Genomic DNA, 16776 nt, shown 5'->3' on the forward strand with positions numbered 1-16776 from the left:
ATTAATTGGATTTGGAAAATTCAAAATGATACTAATAGAGGATTTTTATTAAAGAAAAATCAACCAAAAATATGTGACTTCTCGCCCCTAAAATTTGAGCTTCTGCTCTGCAGGATACACACAACCATGGCGACGACGCCGATGATTCCACCGCCGGCAGATGGAATCATGGCTGCGCCGCCGCCGCCGGGAACAGACATGACTAGCATTTGCTTTCGCGATCAGCTATGGCTCAACACATATCCGCTCGACCGAAACCTAGTTTTCGATTACTTCGCCCTCTCCCCCTTCTACGACTATTCGTGCAATAATGAGCAGCTTCGGATCCGCGCAATTCACCCCCTCGACATCTCTCACCTCTCGTAAGTTTCAATTTCTATTCAGTATCAGATAGTTCGGTTGCTATTGTTTAAAATTGAAAATTTGAAACAGTGTTTTGGTAAGCATTAATTCAATCCAGGTTAGAAGAGATGGCTATGATTATAGTACATTTTTTGGTATAAGGTGTTTATTGTGTAATTGTTAAGGCCTTGGTTCCTCAACGACGATCGGCGGCAGTGAGCTCGGCGATCACGGTGAACTTCCGGCGTCCTAAACAGGATCGGCGGAGATTCTAGCTTTTCGCTGTGCGCGGAATTCCTCCGTCGGGCAGTGATGAACTAGGGTTTTAAGAGAACTTCGAATTTGTGGGCAAAATAATGAGAATTTTATTGATAATTAAATTAATGAACATAGCCCTATTTATAGACTAAGGACTCTAGGGTTGGTTCGACTCCTAATCCTAACGCATCTCGGGAAAGAACCAACAAAGAAAACCCGAAATAAATAATTAACAAAAATAAACTAATAACCAAAAATAAGAAATAAATAGAAGGAAATAAATACTCCTACTCTACTTTGGAACGTAATCTCCGAACAGGTCGGGCGGCCGTCGGTTTCGTCTCGCCTTGGTCGTTGCGATTGATGGCTGCTCGACCCTCTCCTTAATCGGCGGTGTCTCCTCCGTTTCTTCGGCCTCGCTTGCGGCGGCTTCGACCGGCTGATGCGGTCCTTGTACGGGGATCGTATCAACTCCCCCCTCCATAGCAACCTCCTTGTCCTCAAGGAGCACATTCGGAAATTTGTGCCGTACTACTTCAAGTGGTTCCCACGTTGGTGAATCGGTCCCATCGGACCAACGAACCAAAACATGCTCCAAGGGTCGATCATTATGCCACAATACGCGCCTGTCCAATACCCGGACCGGATAAACCACCGGCCTGTCGCCAAAAAACTCCGAAGGCAGCTCCATTGTCGGGCCGGACTCGCCACCTTCTATGAACTCGCGAAGGAGGCTGACATGAAAGACGTTGTGAATCCTACTCCCTTCTGGCAAGCGCAACCGATACGCGACTGGTCCAATACGCTCCAATACCTCGAACGGTCCATAGTAGCGACGTGCTATCTTAGCGGACTGCGGACGAGCCACCGAGTGCTGCCGATACGGCTGTAGCTTCAAGAGGACCAAGTCGCCTACCTTAAACTCCAAATGACGTCGATGTTTGTTAGCGGCCTCGCGCATACGTTGTTGTGCGCGCTCCAAATTCTGTCGTAATTCCACCAATAACTCCCCCCGTTGGCGTATTAATTCAGCAGCGTCCGGCGGCGTTGACCGGGACGGCGCCGCAAAGATTAAGCTCGGCGGGTCCCTGCCGTAGAGGGCCTTATATGGAGACATGCCCAAGCCTGCATGATGGAAACAATTTAAAGCCAGCTCCGCCCATGGGAGAAAATTCGACCATTTGGACGGGCGATCGGCAGTGAAAGCCCGCAGATACTGTTCCAATCCTCTGTTACGGACCTCCGTCTGGCCGTCCGACTGCGGGTGGTACGCTGTTGAAAAATTCAATTTCGTGCCACTAAGTCGCATCAAATCCTTCCAACACTGGTTTAAGAATACCGAGTCCCTATCAGAGACCAACGTCTTCGGAAAACCATGATGGCGAACAACCGAATTAATAAACACATGGGCCACCTTCAGCGCATCGAATTTCGTTGGTAATGGTGCAAAATGCGCGTACTTAGACAACCGGTCCACGGCCACCATGATTACAGTGTAGCCCCGGGATTGAGGCAAACCCGTAATAAAGTCCATGGAAACGTCCTCCCATACCTGTGTCGGAATCGGTAGTGGCTGTAACAACCCCGCAGGCTTCTGTGTCGAATACTTCGTTGTCTGGCACACAATGCAAGTTTCCACGAACCGTTTTACCTCGTGTTTCATTTTGGGCCAGTAAAAATCCGCAGCCACGCGACGCAGCGTGCGCTCGAACCCGGGGTGGCCCGCCGACTGCGAGCTATGATACTCGGTCAATATAGGCGTCCGGGCCGATGATCGAGAGCCCACGAATATACGACGGTTGTAGTAGACCAGGCCGTTCATCAAAGTCAAGTGTGGCGGGGCGCGCCCTTCTTTTATGTCGGCCGTGATTTCCCTCAATTCCGGGGATGAACTGGTCTCCCGTCGGAGCAATTCCAGTAGCTGCGGGATAGGGTGCGATGCTGCCGCGAGCAGCGCGCCACACTGTTCCGCGTCCGGGCCATCATCGGCGTCTGATCTCGCGGAATCCTGTGGGTCGGACTGATCCGTCTCCTCGCGGCGTGACAATGCGTCAGCTGCTCGGTTCGTGCTCCCCTTCTTATACTCGATAATGAACTTATAGCCCATGAGTTTTCGCACATAAAGCTGCTGATCTGGCGTCTGTACTATCTGCTGGAGCAGTTCCTTTAGACTCTTCTGATCGCTCCTAATAATGAACTCTCTCCCAAGTAGGTATTGACGCCATTTCTGAACTGCCTCTACTATGGCGTACAACTCCTTATGATATGTAGAAGCAATGCGGCGGCGAGGACCCAATTTTCTACTGAAAAAGGCAATGGGATGATTATCTTGGAGTAAAACCGCGCCAACACCCGTATCAGAGGCGTCCGTCTCTACGCAGAAAGTCTTTTCGAAATCGGGCAAACGAAGCACAGGTGCAGATGTCATGGCGGCCTTTAAATCCAAGAAACTAGAATCTGCCTCCGGAGTCCACACAAAAGCATCCTTCTTTAATAAATCTGTCAAAGGAGACGCGATCACGGCGTACCCCGCTATGAAGCGACGGTAGTACCCGGTCAGGCCCAAAAACCCGCGTAATTGCTTCACGTTCTTCGGCGTAGGCCAAGCCGTCATAGCACTGATCTTACTAGGGTCGGCTTTAAGTGATCCGTCGCCAATCAAGTGACCCAAATACTCGACGGTGGAGCTACAGAAAGAACACTTTGATAACTTGACAAAGAAGCTGTGATCTTGCAAAACCTTCAACACGGCGGACAAGTGTTCACCATGGACCTCCAACGAGGGGCTGTAAACTAGTATATCGTCAAAAAACACAATGACGAACTTTCTTAACATGGGCTGAAAAATTGAATTCATTGCCGCCTGGAAAGTAGAAGGTGCATTCGTCAACCCAAAAGGCATCACTAAGAATTCGAAGTGGCCGTCGTGGGTTCGAAAAGCGGTCTTAAAAACGTCCTCCTCATGCATTCTGATCTGATGGTAACCCGATCTCAAATCCAGTTTAGTGAACACACGAGCCTTACCCAGTTCGTCGAATAGCTCATCCGCTGTGGGGATAGGAAAATGGTCTGGCACCGTAGCGTTGTTCAGCGCACGATAGTCGATGCAGAAACGGAAGGTGCCGTCTTTCTTGCGAATAAGGAGTACTGGCGACGAGAACGGACTGTTGCTTCTCTGAATAATCCCCTGGTCAAGCATGTCTTTAACCTGTCTTTCTATTTCGTTTTTCTGGAAGTACGGGTATCTGTAAGGACGTACGTTCACCGGCCGTGTCCCCGGCAGCAAGTGCACATGATGATCAAAGGGTCGAAATGGCGGCATCCCCACTGGAGTGCCGAAAACGCCCCGAAACCCTTCCAACACTGATAACACCCCCGGCGGCAGACCTGCGGGAAACTCGTCGCTGCCTTCTGGTACCGATTCAGGTAGATCGGGCTGTAGCAGCATTATCTCGAAGCATTCCACATCGTTACCCGACGATGAAAGCGAGGACAAAAATTGGGGACTAGCGCGGCGAGGAGGCGGCAACATCCCTTTCAACACAACCGTCTTATCCCCGTGTTTGAATTCCAGTGTCTTACCCGCGAAATCAGCCGCCACCTTTCCTAGGGATTCGAGCCAATCCATCCCTAGGATAACGTCTGGCCCGTGCACCGGCAAGATGTGCAGATCTACGAAGAAGGTGGAACCCTGCATTTCCAGCGCCGTCTGTCTAGACACATGAGAACATAGAAGCGCCTCACCATTACCCACAATTACCCGGAAAGGTCGAATCGGGGATAGGGGAAGGTGCAAGTGTTTTGCGATATCCGGGTGGAGGAAATCGCGATCGCTCCCTGTATCAATCAACACACTCACATCGCGACCCTGAATCGCCCCTACTACGCGCAATGGTCGAGACCGACGACCTTCATGTAAGGCATGTATAAACGCCACCTCCCTCGGCTCCAATTCCTCCACCGTCTCTCTCTCGGAGGACTCCACTTCCAACACATCCTCTTCGTCTGCATAGCATAGGAGGCGTTGCTTGCAAACGTGTCCCGCCACCCATTTTTCGGGGCAGTGCCAACACAAACCCAGACGTGAACGTTCTGCCCGTTCAGCTTGTGACACCCGAATCATTGGATGGCGTGCCTGCTCTTTCGGGCGTTGTTGCTGTCCTGGGGCGGGATTCGTCCCGGCCATAATTCCCGACGGTGGCTGCGACCCCACCGGACCTGCTGAGGCTCGATTATCGCGGCCAGTCCACTGTCAGCGCTGGAAGGTGGGCGTGGATTGCGGATTTACGCGTTCCGAGTGCGTATCCGCAATCTCTAAGGATAGCGCCATAGCTGCTGCCAATGAAGTCGGACGGTGCAACGTCAGACGTTCTTGCATCTCTGGTTTTAGGCCTGCCACAAACAGGGTAAAGAGTTTCGCCTCCGGGACCCCCTGGACCCTATTCAAGTACCTCTCGAAAGTGTCATGGTACTCGAGAACCGTGCCTGTCTGAGTTAGCTTAGCAATCAAACCGAAATAATCCTTGAAGCTCTGCCTGTCGAAACGGTGTCGAACATCCTCCAGAAATTCTGGCCATGTAACAAACTCATTATTCGCGCAATAGTTAAACACCCATTCAGACGCCGGCGGATCGAACAACATGACCGCATAGTGAAGGCGTTGTGCATCAGGCATCATAACGTGATTGAAGTAATACTGGACCCTGGCAATCCAATTCGTAGCCTCGCTTCCATCAAACCGGGGGGGTTTCATCGAGACCTGGTGTCGGTCAAACCCCGTGGTGGTTGGGAAATAACGTTGGGGGGGGTCCCAACACGTGCGACCATACCGATTCGCTGGCTGGTCCCATTCGGAGCCACCGTGGTTCCTTTCGGCGCGACGGTCCCGCTCTTCCGGCGCTACATCGCGGACCCTGTAGCTAGGGTTTCTAGCACGAAAACCTTGTTCTCCCGATTTCCCTCGTCTGAAATCGGCATACTCTTCCTCGTTGGGATCGTTGAACCCTAGGGCTGGTTCGGTTCCACGAGACCCTACCGGATTCAATCTTTCTAAGCGACGATCTGTCGCATCCTTCCATTGACCAAATTTTTCCATCTTGTCTAGTATACGATCAAGTTTCTCGTTCACGGGGTCATCACGATGGGATTCCCCGGTTGGGCGACCCTCCAAGTCGTCCTCGTCGACATCCTGGCGTTGGAAGACCTCGTTACGTCTGATATTAAAATTTGGCCGACGGGAAGCATCATTATGGGATGTATCTGGGCGGTTGGCGCCCCAAGCAGATTTACCGTAATTGTTGAAACGACTCATGAGATCACGGATGAAAGCACCAGATGTTAAGGCCTTGGTTCCTCAACGACGATCGGCGGCAGTGAGCTCGGCGATCACGGTGAACTTCCGGCGTCCTAAACAGGATCGGCGGAGATTCTAGCTTTTCGCTGTGCGCGGAATTCCTCCGTCGGGCAGCGATGAACTAGGGTTTTAAGAGAACTTCGAATTTGTGGGCAAAATAATGAGAATTTTATTGATAATTGAATTAATGAACATAGCCCTATTTATAGACTAAGGACCCTAGGGTTAGTTCGACTCCTAATCCTAACGCATCTCGGGAAAGAACCAACAAAGAAAACCCGAAATAAATAATTAACAAAAATAAACTAATAACCAAAAATAAGAAATAAATAGAAGGAAATAAATACTCCTACTCTACTTTGGAACGTAATCTCCGAACAGGTCGGGCGGCCGTCGGTTTCGTCTCGCCTTGGTCGTTGCGATTGATGGCTGCTCGACCCTCTCCTTAATCGGCGGTGTCTCCTCCGTTTCTTCGGCCTCGCTTGCGGCGGCTTCGACCGGCTGATGCGGTCCTTGTACGGGGATCGTATCAGTAATGTCCTTTGATCTGCTTGAAATTGAGCTTAATTTAAAAATATTTGGAGTTTGTGAGATGAAGTTTGCGAAGATTGAGGTGAAGTTTGATGTAACGAATTTAGTAATTTTCTGCATCAAGGAAGATGACAGGAACAGAGTTTATGTTGAGTGAAGTGTTGGAGCCTCATTTATTTGTTTTTAAAAAACAAAAGAGGGATGGACCTGAGAAAGTGACGCCTATGCTGACTTACTACGTCTTGGATGGATCGGTATACCAGGCGCCTCAGCTCTGCAACGTGTTCTCTTCTCGAGTTGTTAGTATTCCTCTACCTCTTATGATTTTCCATGCTTTAAATAGTGATATGTATGTATGTCGTTCTTTCAGAATCAGAATGTTTATCCCGTTGTTGAATGATTTGGTAGTGGCCTTTGTTGCAAGCGCCGTATCATATCTTAGTCTTGTTACTCCTTTTCATTTTGATTCTTTTGGATGCAATGATTTATCTTTTTCAGTCTCTGAATTATGTCTTTCTATCGTGGGATTTCATGTTTTTAGGTAATAGGAAGAGAGTGGATGTCCAATTATATTGATCCTAACCCCTCTAGAACGATTCAGTGTCCATGTTCGTTGCTCCACCATGCTATTGATTTTCGGATCAGATGTAGCTCTGTGCATAAACTTGAGATGATATGTAATAGCTTGTGTATGTTAGGCTTTAGGTATTGCTTGTCTAATGCAGAGGTATTTTCTGCCAGGGACGTGCGCTGTACCATGTATCGAAGGCATTCAATACTGCAGCATCGAAGTTAGAGAAAATTGGATACGGTATCTACTGATTTCAGTGCTTATAACAGAGAATTCTGTAATAACAGTATCTTCAAACCAATCCATTTTGTTCTTCCTTGCATGATGCGAAAAAAGCACCCTAAGCATAACACGTCCTCCATTTCCTCCACCAGAGATGATTGAAAGGCAGGAGAACTGATAGTTGGTAGAGAAAAGAGAGGACATTTACTAATAATATAGTAACCTGTAGATCCTTCATATTTGAAAGCTCATGCTTCCATAAATTGAGGAAGCTCGTGAATGGAGTTGTGCGTTTCAGAGTGTTGCATTCATTTGTCTTTTCTCTGAAACAGTTGATGATACTCCGTTCGTCTTAATAAAGATGTCTGCTTTTCATTTTTAGTTTGTCTACTTTCTATTTGGAAATAAATTTGCTTCTCCTCTATTTATTAAAATATTCAATTACATTTTTATCTCAATATTAGTATTATACAATTTCACGTAAAATATGTGTAATTCAAGAAAGTGGTCAATTTAAAAATGAGAATTGAGGGAGTAATTATTTTATATAATAAAATTGGATTTTCTTTTAGTAGTTTTAAATTTAATTGTCGTACTGTTTAATTTATTTTCATACCATATAATAGGCTATCCTTGTAGCAGTGAGCTTTACTACCATTTTCAATCATTTATATCTAACTCAAATTTATTTTTGAGTATATGTCACAAGGAAAAAATAATTTTACTCCAATCATTTATATCAAATTCAAAATTTATATTATTTTGAGTTTTTGTCTCATAAAATTTTTGCAGTAACATCATATTGATGTTGTTTAAAAAAAATATCAAAAATAGATTTGAAAAAAATATCAAAAATAGATTTGAATTTAATATATAAATTGAGAAGATTTTTACATTAAGATTTATTTTTGGGATATGGTTGGAGAGTTATCACAATTTTTCACTCACGTGAATTTAGTTTGGAGTGATTGCATTGTGATGAATTATGAATATACTAACACTTGTATAACACTGGAGATCACACATTTCGTTAAATTCCACGTGGCAGCTCAACTAAAGAGTTTGTGGTGCATAACTGTTTTGAGCGATGACGTGGCAATACCAACCATAGTTGCTAGACGGTGACCGACAAAGTAAAACTATATTTTTATTGGGTATAAATATTAAGAAAGTGTTATTAAGTGAATTAAATAAATACTCCAGATAATAAAAATGAAAGTGGATTAGAATAATAGAGAAAATAAAAAATGTTTTTTCCAAAAAAAAATGATTTAAATTACTTACTTTGAAACGTACCAAGTGTGAGAAGTGTTTATTGAATAAAGAAAGCGAGTGAAAATTGAACACCTTAAAATTATCAAATGCATTGGGTGCTACAAAAAATATCTCATTTCATATCTCTTTCTCCAAAATTGAAAATAATACTCCGTATTAGTATTCTTTTCAGCACTAAAAGTAGACACTAAAAATGGATTATCAAGTTAATGATTGCCATTTATTAGTTTTATTGCTCCTATTATACACTGTAACGGTCCAGAAATAAAGATAGAAGTTAGGTATTTATGCCCCTCTTCCGAAGTAAAAATATCTAGTAATGGTACGTGTACCTTAACAATATAAAATTGCTAATTAAATTGCCAAATGGTACATTATACTACCTACCTTTGCATATACGGTAATTTACTAATCCTAAAATCTAAACTCTAAATAAAATAACAAAGCTTACATAATGATGTTTGATGACAATGTAACATCAATATATATACAAATATAAAATTAATTACAATCTAGCATTCAATCTCGCGACATACTCAATGATTATATAATTTTTTTTGTTATTGTTTAAATTCTGAATTCTTAATGATCTGCTATTATATATGTTCCTTATTTTTTAATTTGAGTGTTTTATATCCCACAATTTTTTAAAGATGGTCAAATCTACATATACGTAAATAGGATTCGGATTTCCGTCAATAAATGGCCTTATCTTTAGGGTGTCCACAATAGGGGAGCCCCGACGGCCATCGACTCTGCGGCGGCGGCGGCGCGGGTCCCTATAGAGGAGGACACATGGGCCGCGGCGATCGGGGGTGGACAGCCCTCATCCAACTTCTCGGCGTGGACGGGGCACCGGCGGCAAGAAAACCTTTTTTTCTTTTTTTTTTCTTTTTTCAGTTTTTTTATGATAAAATATTATGATTTGTGATAATATAATGTGATTTATGATAAAAAATAATGTGATTTATGTCAATAATTGAAAAAATAATGTGATTTGTGACTGTGGTTTGTCCACTATTTGGATGAACAAATTTTTGTGGTTGCAGATAAAAAAAAGTGGCTCGTCAACCAGAAGGTCCAAAGACTTATTTCTACACTGATTTTTAGGTGGAAATTATTATATACGAGAATGAGACAAAAGTGATTATTACGGAGTACAATATAGGGAAAAATCCGAAACAAAATTTCCAACTCGTGAATGTTCACCGTCCAAATTATGACATGAGTTTGAACCACATAAGTCTTTAATTTGTCCGATTAATTATTTAATTGGACAAATTGCTGGAAAGACTAAATTTTTGTCTGATCCGTTCCACGACTTAAATAGGTTGAAAAAGAAATTACTGTATACCTTATAGAGAAAAGATAATTTTTATTTATAATTACAACTTCTACATTTCGACAAAAGTGACCCTACTATAAATAAAATGGTCATAATTCACACATATACACAAGTACATAAATGTTTAGCCAAATTTTGTCTTGTGCGAGATCGTCTCATGGTAAGATTGAAACTACAAATATAATTAAATATATATTCTTAACATATAGGCAGGCTATATTCCACATCTTGATCAATTTTGCATAATTTATTTCCAAACTTAGAATTCCTTCACATTTTTTCTTGACCATCTCTATTGATTTGCGTCATAAATCAGATCGATTGACTTGGGTCCAATCATACAAGTAACACTTCATTCTCTTTAATTAAGAGACTTTAACATTCATTAAAAAATACTAATGCGACAGGACTTATGTTTTATTATCATCACTTTATAAGGTACATTATTATATTTGGTAGTAAAGAGTGACGAAACTAGAATTCTACACGGATGAAACAAACATTAAAAATTAGATGGGATATGATCGAAGCCAAATATTTTAGGTCACAAAACCATGAATAACCCGATTCTCATATCTACAAGAAAGAACAAGAGTTGCATTATGAATTATGATTATAAGATTGCCATATAATTAACAAATTAAAAAGATCAAGATAAAATTGATACAGTCATTAATTTAAGATTGAGATAACATTGATAAATTTTGACAGTTGTAATAGGATTCCTAATCACTAAAAAAGGAGAATACATGTAGCTGATAATCCTAATTAGGTCAAAATAGGAGGCCTGGTTTAATTATCCTCATATGTCTGTGTAATAATTTTTTGAATAGTTTTTTTTTTGAGACAATAAAATTTTGAATAGTTAAGTTAGGAATTTTGTATGAACTCGCTACGGATCAGGTAAAAATAGTATTTATATTTATAAATATATAAATTCAATAAAATACTAATAAATATCACTATATATGAATTTCAATAAGTATATAATTTTCCTTTATATATTTTGTGTTGTAAATTTAACGTTAGAGGATAAGCTTATCCAACATACCTATTTTGATTACTTCGAAATTTTATGCCAGCGGCAATTTTGTATTTAAAAAAAGATCAACGCAATTAGTATATAGAGATTGAAATAATCTCACATGCAATATTTCTTTGGAGGGTCTCACACGCATTTTGATCAAAATTATGATAATCAACTAATTTTACTATGTACCACTACTAAGTATTTCGTTAAAGATAAAAATTTAATTAACAATCTGGCAAAAATTTATTACCATTAGTCCACAAACATTTGACACATACGCACATTTTCAAAAATAGTTATTGCCTGTGATTTACAGAGGATATTTTTATTCCCCCAAATTAATCGATTTACATTCTTTTTAAAATATCCTAATTCATATCAATTAGTAGTATTTTATACTCCATTTCAGTAAAAATTAACATTTTAAATCCCCTTTCTTTATTCTATTTTCATATATATACACACTAAATACCACTTTCTTAAATCTCATAACTAAAAAAGAGATATCACAATTAATTTGAGACCAAGAATATAAAATAAAATACGAAATAATTTTCTAGAAATAAAAATAATCTAATACTACCACATAACAAAATTATGATATACAGTAGTACTTTTTACATTAATAAAATGAAATTACTAATGACAAAAGACTCAATTAACACTTATATCCATCCCATTAGTTCACCACAAAAATAAGTAAGAATTTAAATATGAAAAACCGTAAAAAATACTAAAAATATGCTAATTACAGGTTTTATCCGAAATTTTGAAACGTCTAACTCCTGGCTGGCATCCACGTCACTGGGGCCCACCCTATCAGAAGGAATTCCGACGCGAGTCTGACTCAGCGTGGGTCCCACGCGCCTGTCATTAATATCTTCACGACAGCTGGTGGTTTTGAGTCATGAATATCTACTCTCTCCTTTTCTCCTAACCATCCACAATAACCAATAACCGCCCAGCGACCGCCCAGCCGAGCGCCGGCGCTGGGCGGTTCGCTGGGCGGTCTATTGCAGCCGCCCAGCCGCTGACTGGAGAGAGAAACCGCGCAGCGCTGGGCTGTGGCGTGGCGCTGGGCGGTCGGCTGGGCGGTCCTTTCGGCGCTATTGCAGCTCCCGGATCGCCCAGCGCACCGCCCAGCGCGAAAATTAATTTTTTTTTTTCCGAAACACTATATATACGCGCTTTGCTCGTCATTTTCATTCGCACCATTTTCATACGGAGACGAGGAGTGAATTGTCACTCTTTTTATTAATGTATTTTTTTTTTAAATTAATGTACTTTTTTTAAATTATTGTACTTTTTTAAATTTTAATAGTATTATTAAACTTTTCACGTATATGTCTCGTAAATTAAATTTCGTATATTGTGTGATTGTTAATTATGTCATTTTATATAATTGTTATTAGTGATATGGCTATTGATGTGGCTGAGCTATTTATGATGTGGCTAGGCTATGGCTGGGCTATTTATGATGTGGCAGGAGGATTTTTAGTGCTGATGATGTGGCAGTGGCTGGGCTATGGCTGGGCTATTGCTGGGCTATTCCTATTGTGGATGGCCTAAGTAAAAAAAACACGATATTACTCGCATTATTAATTATTAATATTAAATAAATATTAGTATAATGAAGGATAAAGTATATAAGAGTTGGAGAATTTCAGTGAAGGACTCCATTCCTCCGAATTCTCAGGGAAGGACTTTCCGGCAATTATAAATACTGCTCTTTTTCTTCCTCAAAAATGCCACCAACAATTTCTTTTTACTTTTCTTTCCTTCTTCTTCTTCTTCTTCGATTCTTCATATTTTCTGTGATTTCAGATGACTATCCTCATTCCTCACCACCCTCACTTTGGTAATTTTTCTTATTTTTTTTCCAGATTATTGATTTTTTACTTCAGATCTGCTATTTTCCCCTTTAGATGTAGTCTTCACCCTTTTTCTTTAGTTTATATGTTTATTTAGTTCTTAATTTAAAGAATTTATTATAGATTTAATTTAATCTCAGTCCAATAAATTTTATTCTTGTGTATTTAATTTTTTGTGGCTGGAAAACAGGGTTTGAAGTGGAGGAAAAGGGGCATAGTGAAAATGATTTGATTTACAATGAAGGATTTGTGATGCCACATGCCAATTCCTTTGGCCATAATTTTAGGTGTTTTTTCTCTCCCATAATTCGTTTAATTTTAGTTGGATGAACTCAATTAACACTGCTTGATTAAGTGTTTATTAATCATCATTAAATTCTGGGTAATTTGTAATTATTGATTCATGACATGATAGCACCACCGACAAAATTCTGGACCTCAATTTTATGTTTGGATTTTGGACATATGACAAATTCGAACTATTATAACTGGACCAGGAATAATCATGAGCCTTTCTCAGGACTAAATTCAATCAATTTACACACACATATTTATATACTACTACTTAATTAATTGTTTATTTGTAATAATAATAATAATAATCTGTGTAGGATTTTAATTCACTCAATTTTATTTGCATAATTTAATGAATTAATTATTGTGTGTTTTATTTGAAACAGGGATTATGATGCTGAAAGTGAGAGGCAGGAAGGAGTGGAGAATTTCTATAGAACCAATCACATTAACCAGACTTATGACTTTGTAATTTCTCACTCACATTAATTTAAATTTTTTAACAGGAGAATTAATATTGTTATTAATTTTATTTAATATTTGGGTACAGGTGAAGAGAATGAGAGAAGAATATGGGAAATTGGACAAGGTGGAAATGAGCATATGGGAATGTTGTGAACTCCTAAACAATGTTGTTGATGAGAGTGATCCTGATTTGGATGAGCCTCAAATTGAGCACTTGTTGCAAACTGCTGAAGCCATCCGAAAAGACTATCCCGATCAAGACTGGCTACACTTGACCGGCCTAATTCACGGTATAAATTATTTCATCCGGATATTTAGTCACATGTATTGTCAATCTAATCTAACACAACTCGCCTCGTGTAGATCTTGGAAAAGTTCTTCTTCACCCTAGCTTCGGGGAGCTACCTCAATGGGCGGTCGTGGGAGATACATTCCCCGTTGGATGTGCTTTCGACGAATCCATTGTTCATCACAAGGTCTTTAGCTAAAATTTGAACTATTTAGGCCTTGAAACATTATAGAGATTTTGAATCTTAATTACTTTTGTTGTTTAATTTTGTGTAGCATTTTAAGGAAAATCCAGATTACAATAACCCTACATACAACACCAAGTTCGGAGCATACGAGGAGGGTTGTGGGCTCGACAAAGTACTTATGTCATGGGGGCACGACGACTACATGTATTTGGTACACGCCATACTTATGTTACAGTTTCGTGTTACATCTTTTTATATCATATGTTTATCGGCATTAATTCGACATATAATTTTTTTCCTTTTTATTCAAAGGTGGCTAAGGAAAACAAATCAAGTCTGCCATCTGCCGGCCTTTTCATAATCCGATACCATTCATTCTACGGTACATATATAAATAATTTAAACAAAATATTCATCGAATCTCAGTGGTGGGGCCCACGATCTGATTCTTGTGTTGCCTCAGCTTTGCACAGATCCGGGGCCTACAAGCACTTGATGAATGAGGAAGATGAAGAAAATCTCAAGTGGCTTCAAATATTCAAGTAAAGAATTGCCTAAATTAGTGATCAAGAATTCATTTTTCCCCCAATTTTGGCTTACCTGTTTTGGTGGTTTGTGATTTTGTTGAATTGCAGCAAGTATGATTTGTACAGCAAGAGTAAGGTGAGGATCAATGTGGAGGAAGTGAAGCCTTACTACCTCTCTCTCATTGAAAAGGTGAATTTTTGTGGCCATGCATTTGGATTTTATTTAATTTTGGTTGTATGTGACTTAACTTATTTTGTTTTGTATTGTTTCTAATCATGTGATGCTCTCTCTCTATCATACAGTATTTCCCAGCAAAATTGAGGTGGTGAAGTGAAGAAGTGTTGGAATCTTGTGAGAAGAGAGTGATGGGATTAGATTGTAGAGTTTTTAAGGGGTATTAATGAATTTTTTTTAATAAATGTATTGTGTTGGTTTCAATCACAGAGTAATATGTTGGTCTGTTGTTTGAGTTAAACTAAAAAAATAGTGATTTTGGATGCCAATAATTTAAAGATATGCTATAAAAAGAGCCGTTTCAAATTGATCATAGTAGTTTCTTTTGTCTTACTATATAATTTGAAATTGAAAATCAGTAAGGAAATAAGAGGCCCAATATTAAATCCAATGTAATCAGTAAAAACCCATAGCCCAATTAAGCCCACCCAAATTTTCACCCACGTTGTCTTAGCATTATTTAATTCATTTATATACTTTAGTTAATTTTATTTTAATACTATATTAAATTTTTTATTAATATTATTAAATTTATACAGATTACATAAAAATAAGTTTTAAATTATTATTTAATTAATTAATTTAAAATATAGAAAAAATATAAATTGTCTTTTATTTTTGAGTTATTTTTAAAATTAATTGCATCGATAATAACTTTGAGTTATTATAGTAATCTACACATGTTGATAATGCAAATTAGGATTAATGAATTCTAATTGAATTTAACTAGAACATGATGAACAATCCATCGTACGTGATGCATACAAATATATTGCATCGTGATAAATGGGTCAATTCCACACCCTAGTGGAGTGAAGACTGAAGACTACGTTTTAATTGGAGTCAATTTAATACACTTGAGATTAAAGAAATAGTAGCTCTTGAAATGAAAATCCATCAAATTAATTATTAAGATCATACCAATGGAGTTTTCATGAAATTTAAAAATGAAATATTAAATCATGAAGTTTCAATTTTTCTCAACTATCCCATTAATAAGTATTTTTTTTGCTTTTCTTCTCCCGTCTTTTACTAATTAAATAAATTTTTGCATCATCAAAGAAGTTGTTTTGTACATGGATGAGACAATTGTAAGAAGGTTGAAATTTCTTCAATTGAGCAGAATTTGATTAAACCTTGCTCTTAATAACTATACATCTAGGAGTATTAAAATCATTGCAATGTCTATATTCTAATTTACTAAAATTCAAAGCTTCTACAGTAATTAATTCTTGGATTTAATTTTATTTTTAGAAAAAAAAATGTGCATCGACTTAAGTCTACTTAATTTGTTCAAAGAAGTTGTTCTTGTCTACAGTCTACACATACCTATTTTTCAACAAAAAAGTTCTTCCTAGTTAAGTGTTTAACACGTCGTCAACGTTAATTAATTCATGAGACTTTGGAAATTAGGACCGAAATATCATCAGCAAATTCGTAGAAACCATGAAAATAATAAAGTAAATCACATTCATAGCATTTACACACCACTATATAATAAGTAGGCTCATTTTCAGCAAAAACTCGTCACTAAAAAATAGACTTACATATTCGAAATCAAAGCATATAGCAGCATGAAGAAGAGTAATTTGATCATGGCATCATTTCTCATCATCTTCTTCATCATCCTCGCCACGGCTGTTGTGCCATCCGAGGCGGCTCGAGCCACTAACAAGACAAGTAACATTCTTACCAAAATCATATCAAAATTTGTCTATACTTTTGTTTCATCACACTAAAATTTTCTGCGTGGTACTGATGTGTGCAGGGTTTCAGTTTAGGGACGGGACGTGTGGGCCTTGTTCGTGTTGCAAGGCCGACACGCCGCCTTGCTGCATCTGTGCCTGCCCATATCTGCCGTGATGCGACTAACGGAAGCGCCACTACCAAAAAATTGACATGTATTTACTGTTTGATGTATGTTGGTATATACAGTTGAAATGAATAAAGTATATATCAAATCATAGAAAACTTTACTAAA

General features: G+C 39.4%; 1 protein-coding gene and 1 long non-coding RNA gene across 2 annotated transcripts; both read left to right on the top strand.

Moving 5' to 3' along the window:
- Positions 1–102: 102 nt before the first annotated feature.
- On the top strand, positions 103–15113 carry LOC121766550 (inositol oxygenase 1-like). Its single transcript, XM_042162809.1, has 12 exons — positions 103–362; positions 6609–6783; positions 7226–7295; positions 12989–13085; positions 13479–13560; positions 13643–13847; positions 13921–14033; positions 14122–14244; positions 14346–14415; positions 14497–14575; positions 14669–14750; positions 14864–15113. Exons 1-12 carry the CDS (start codon positions 127–129, stop codon positions 14888–14890), a joined length of 1359 nt encoding a protein of 452 aa, XP_042018743.1. The 5' UTR covers positions 103–126; the 3' UTR covers positions 14891–15113.
- A 1204-nt stretch (positions 15114–16317) lies between these two features.
- LOC121768046 lies at positions 16318–16776 on the top strand. Its single transcript, XR_006043270.1, has 2 exons — positions 16318–16475; positions 16564–16776. It is a non-coding gene; the product is annotated as an uncharacterized LOC121768046 (long non-coding RNA).

The sequence above is a fragment of the Salvia splendens genome, chromosome 15, assembly GCF_004379255.2.
Source record: "Salvia splendens isolate huo1 chromosome 15, SspV2, whole genome shotgun sequence".
Taxonomy (NCBI): domain Eukaryota; kingdom Viridiplantae; phylum Streptophyta; class Magnoliopsida; order Lamiales; family Lamiaceae; genus Salvia; species Salvia splendens.

Coding starts and splice junctions, on each gene's coding strand:
- LOC121766550 (XM_042162809.1), top strand. CDS start 127: ATGGCGACGACGCCGATGATTCCACCGCCGGCAGATGGAATCATGGCT. Junction 13,561..13,642: donor TTAACCAGACTTATGACTTT/GTAATTTCTCAC, acceptor ATTTGGGTACAG/GTGAAGAGAATGAGAGAAGA. Junction 13,848..13,920: donor CTTGACCGGCCTAATTCACG/GTATAAATTATT, acceptor CGCCTCGTGTAG/ATCTTGGAAAAGTTCTTCTT.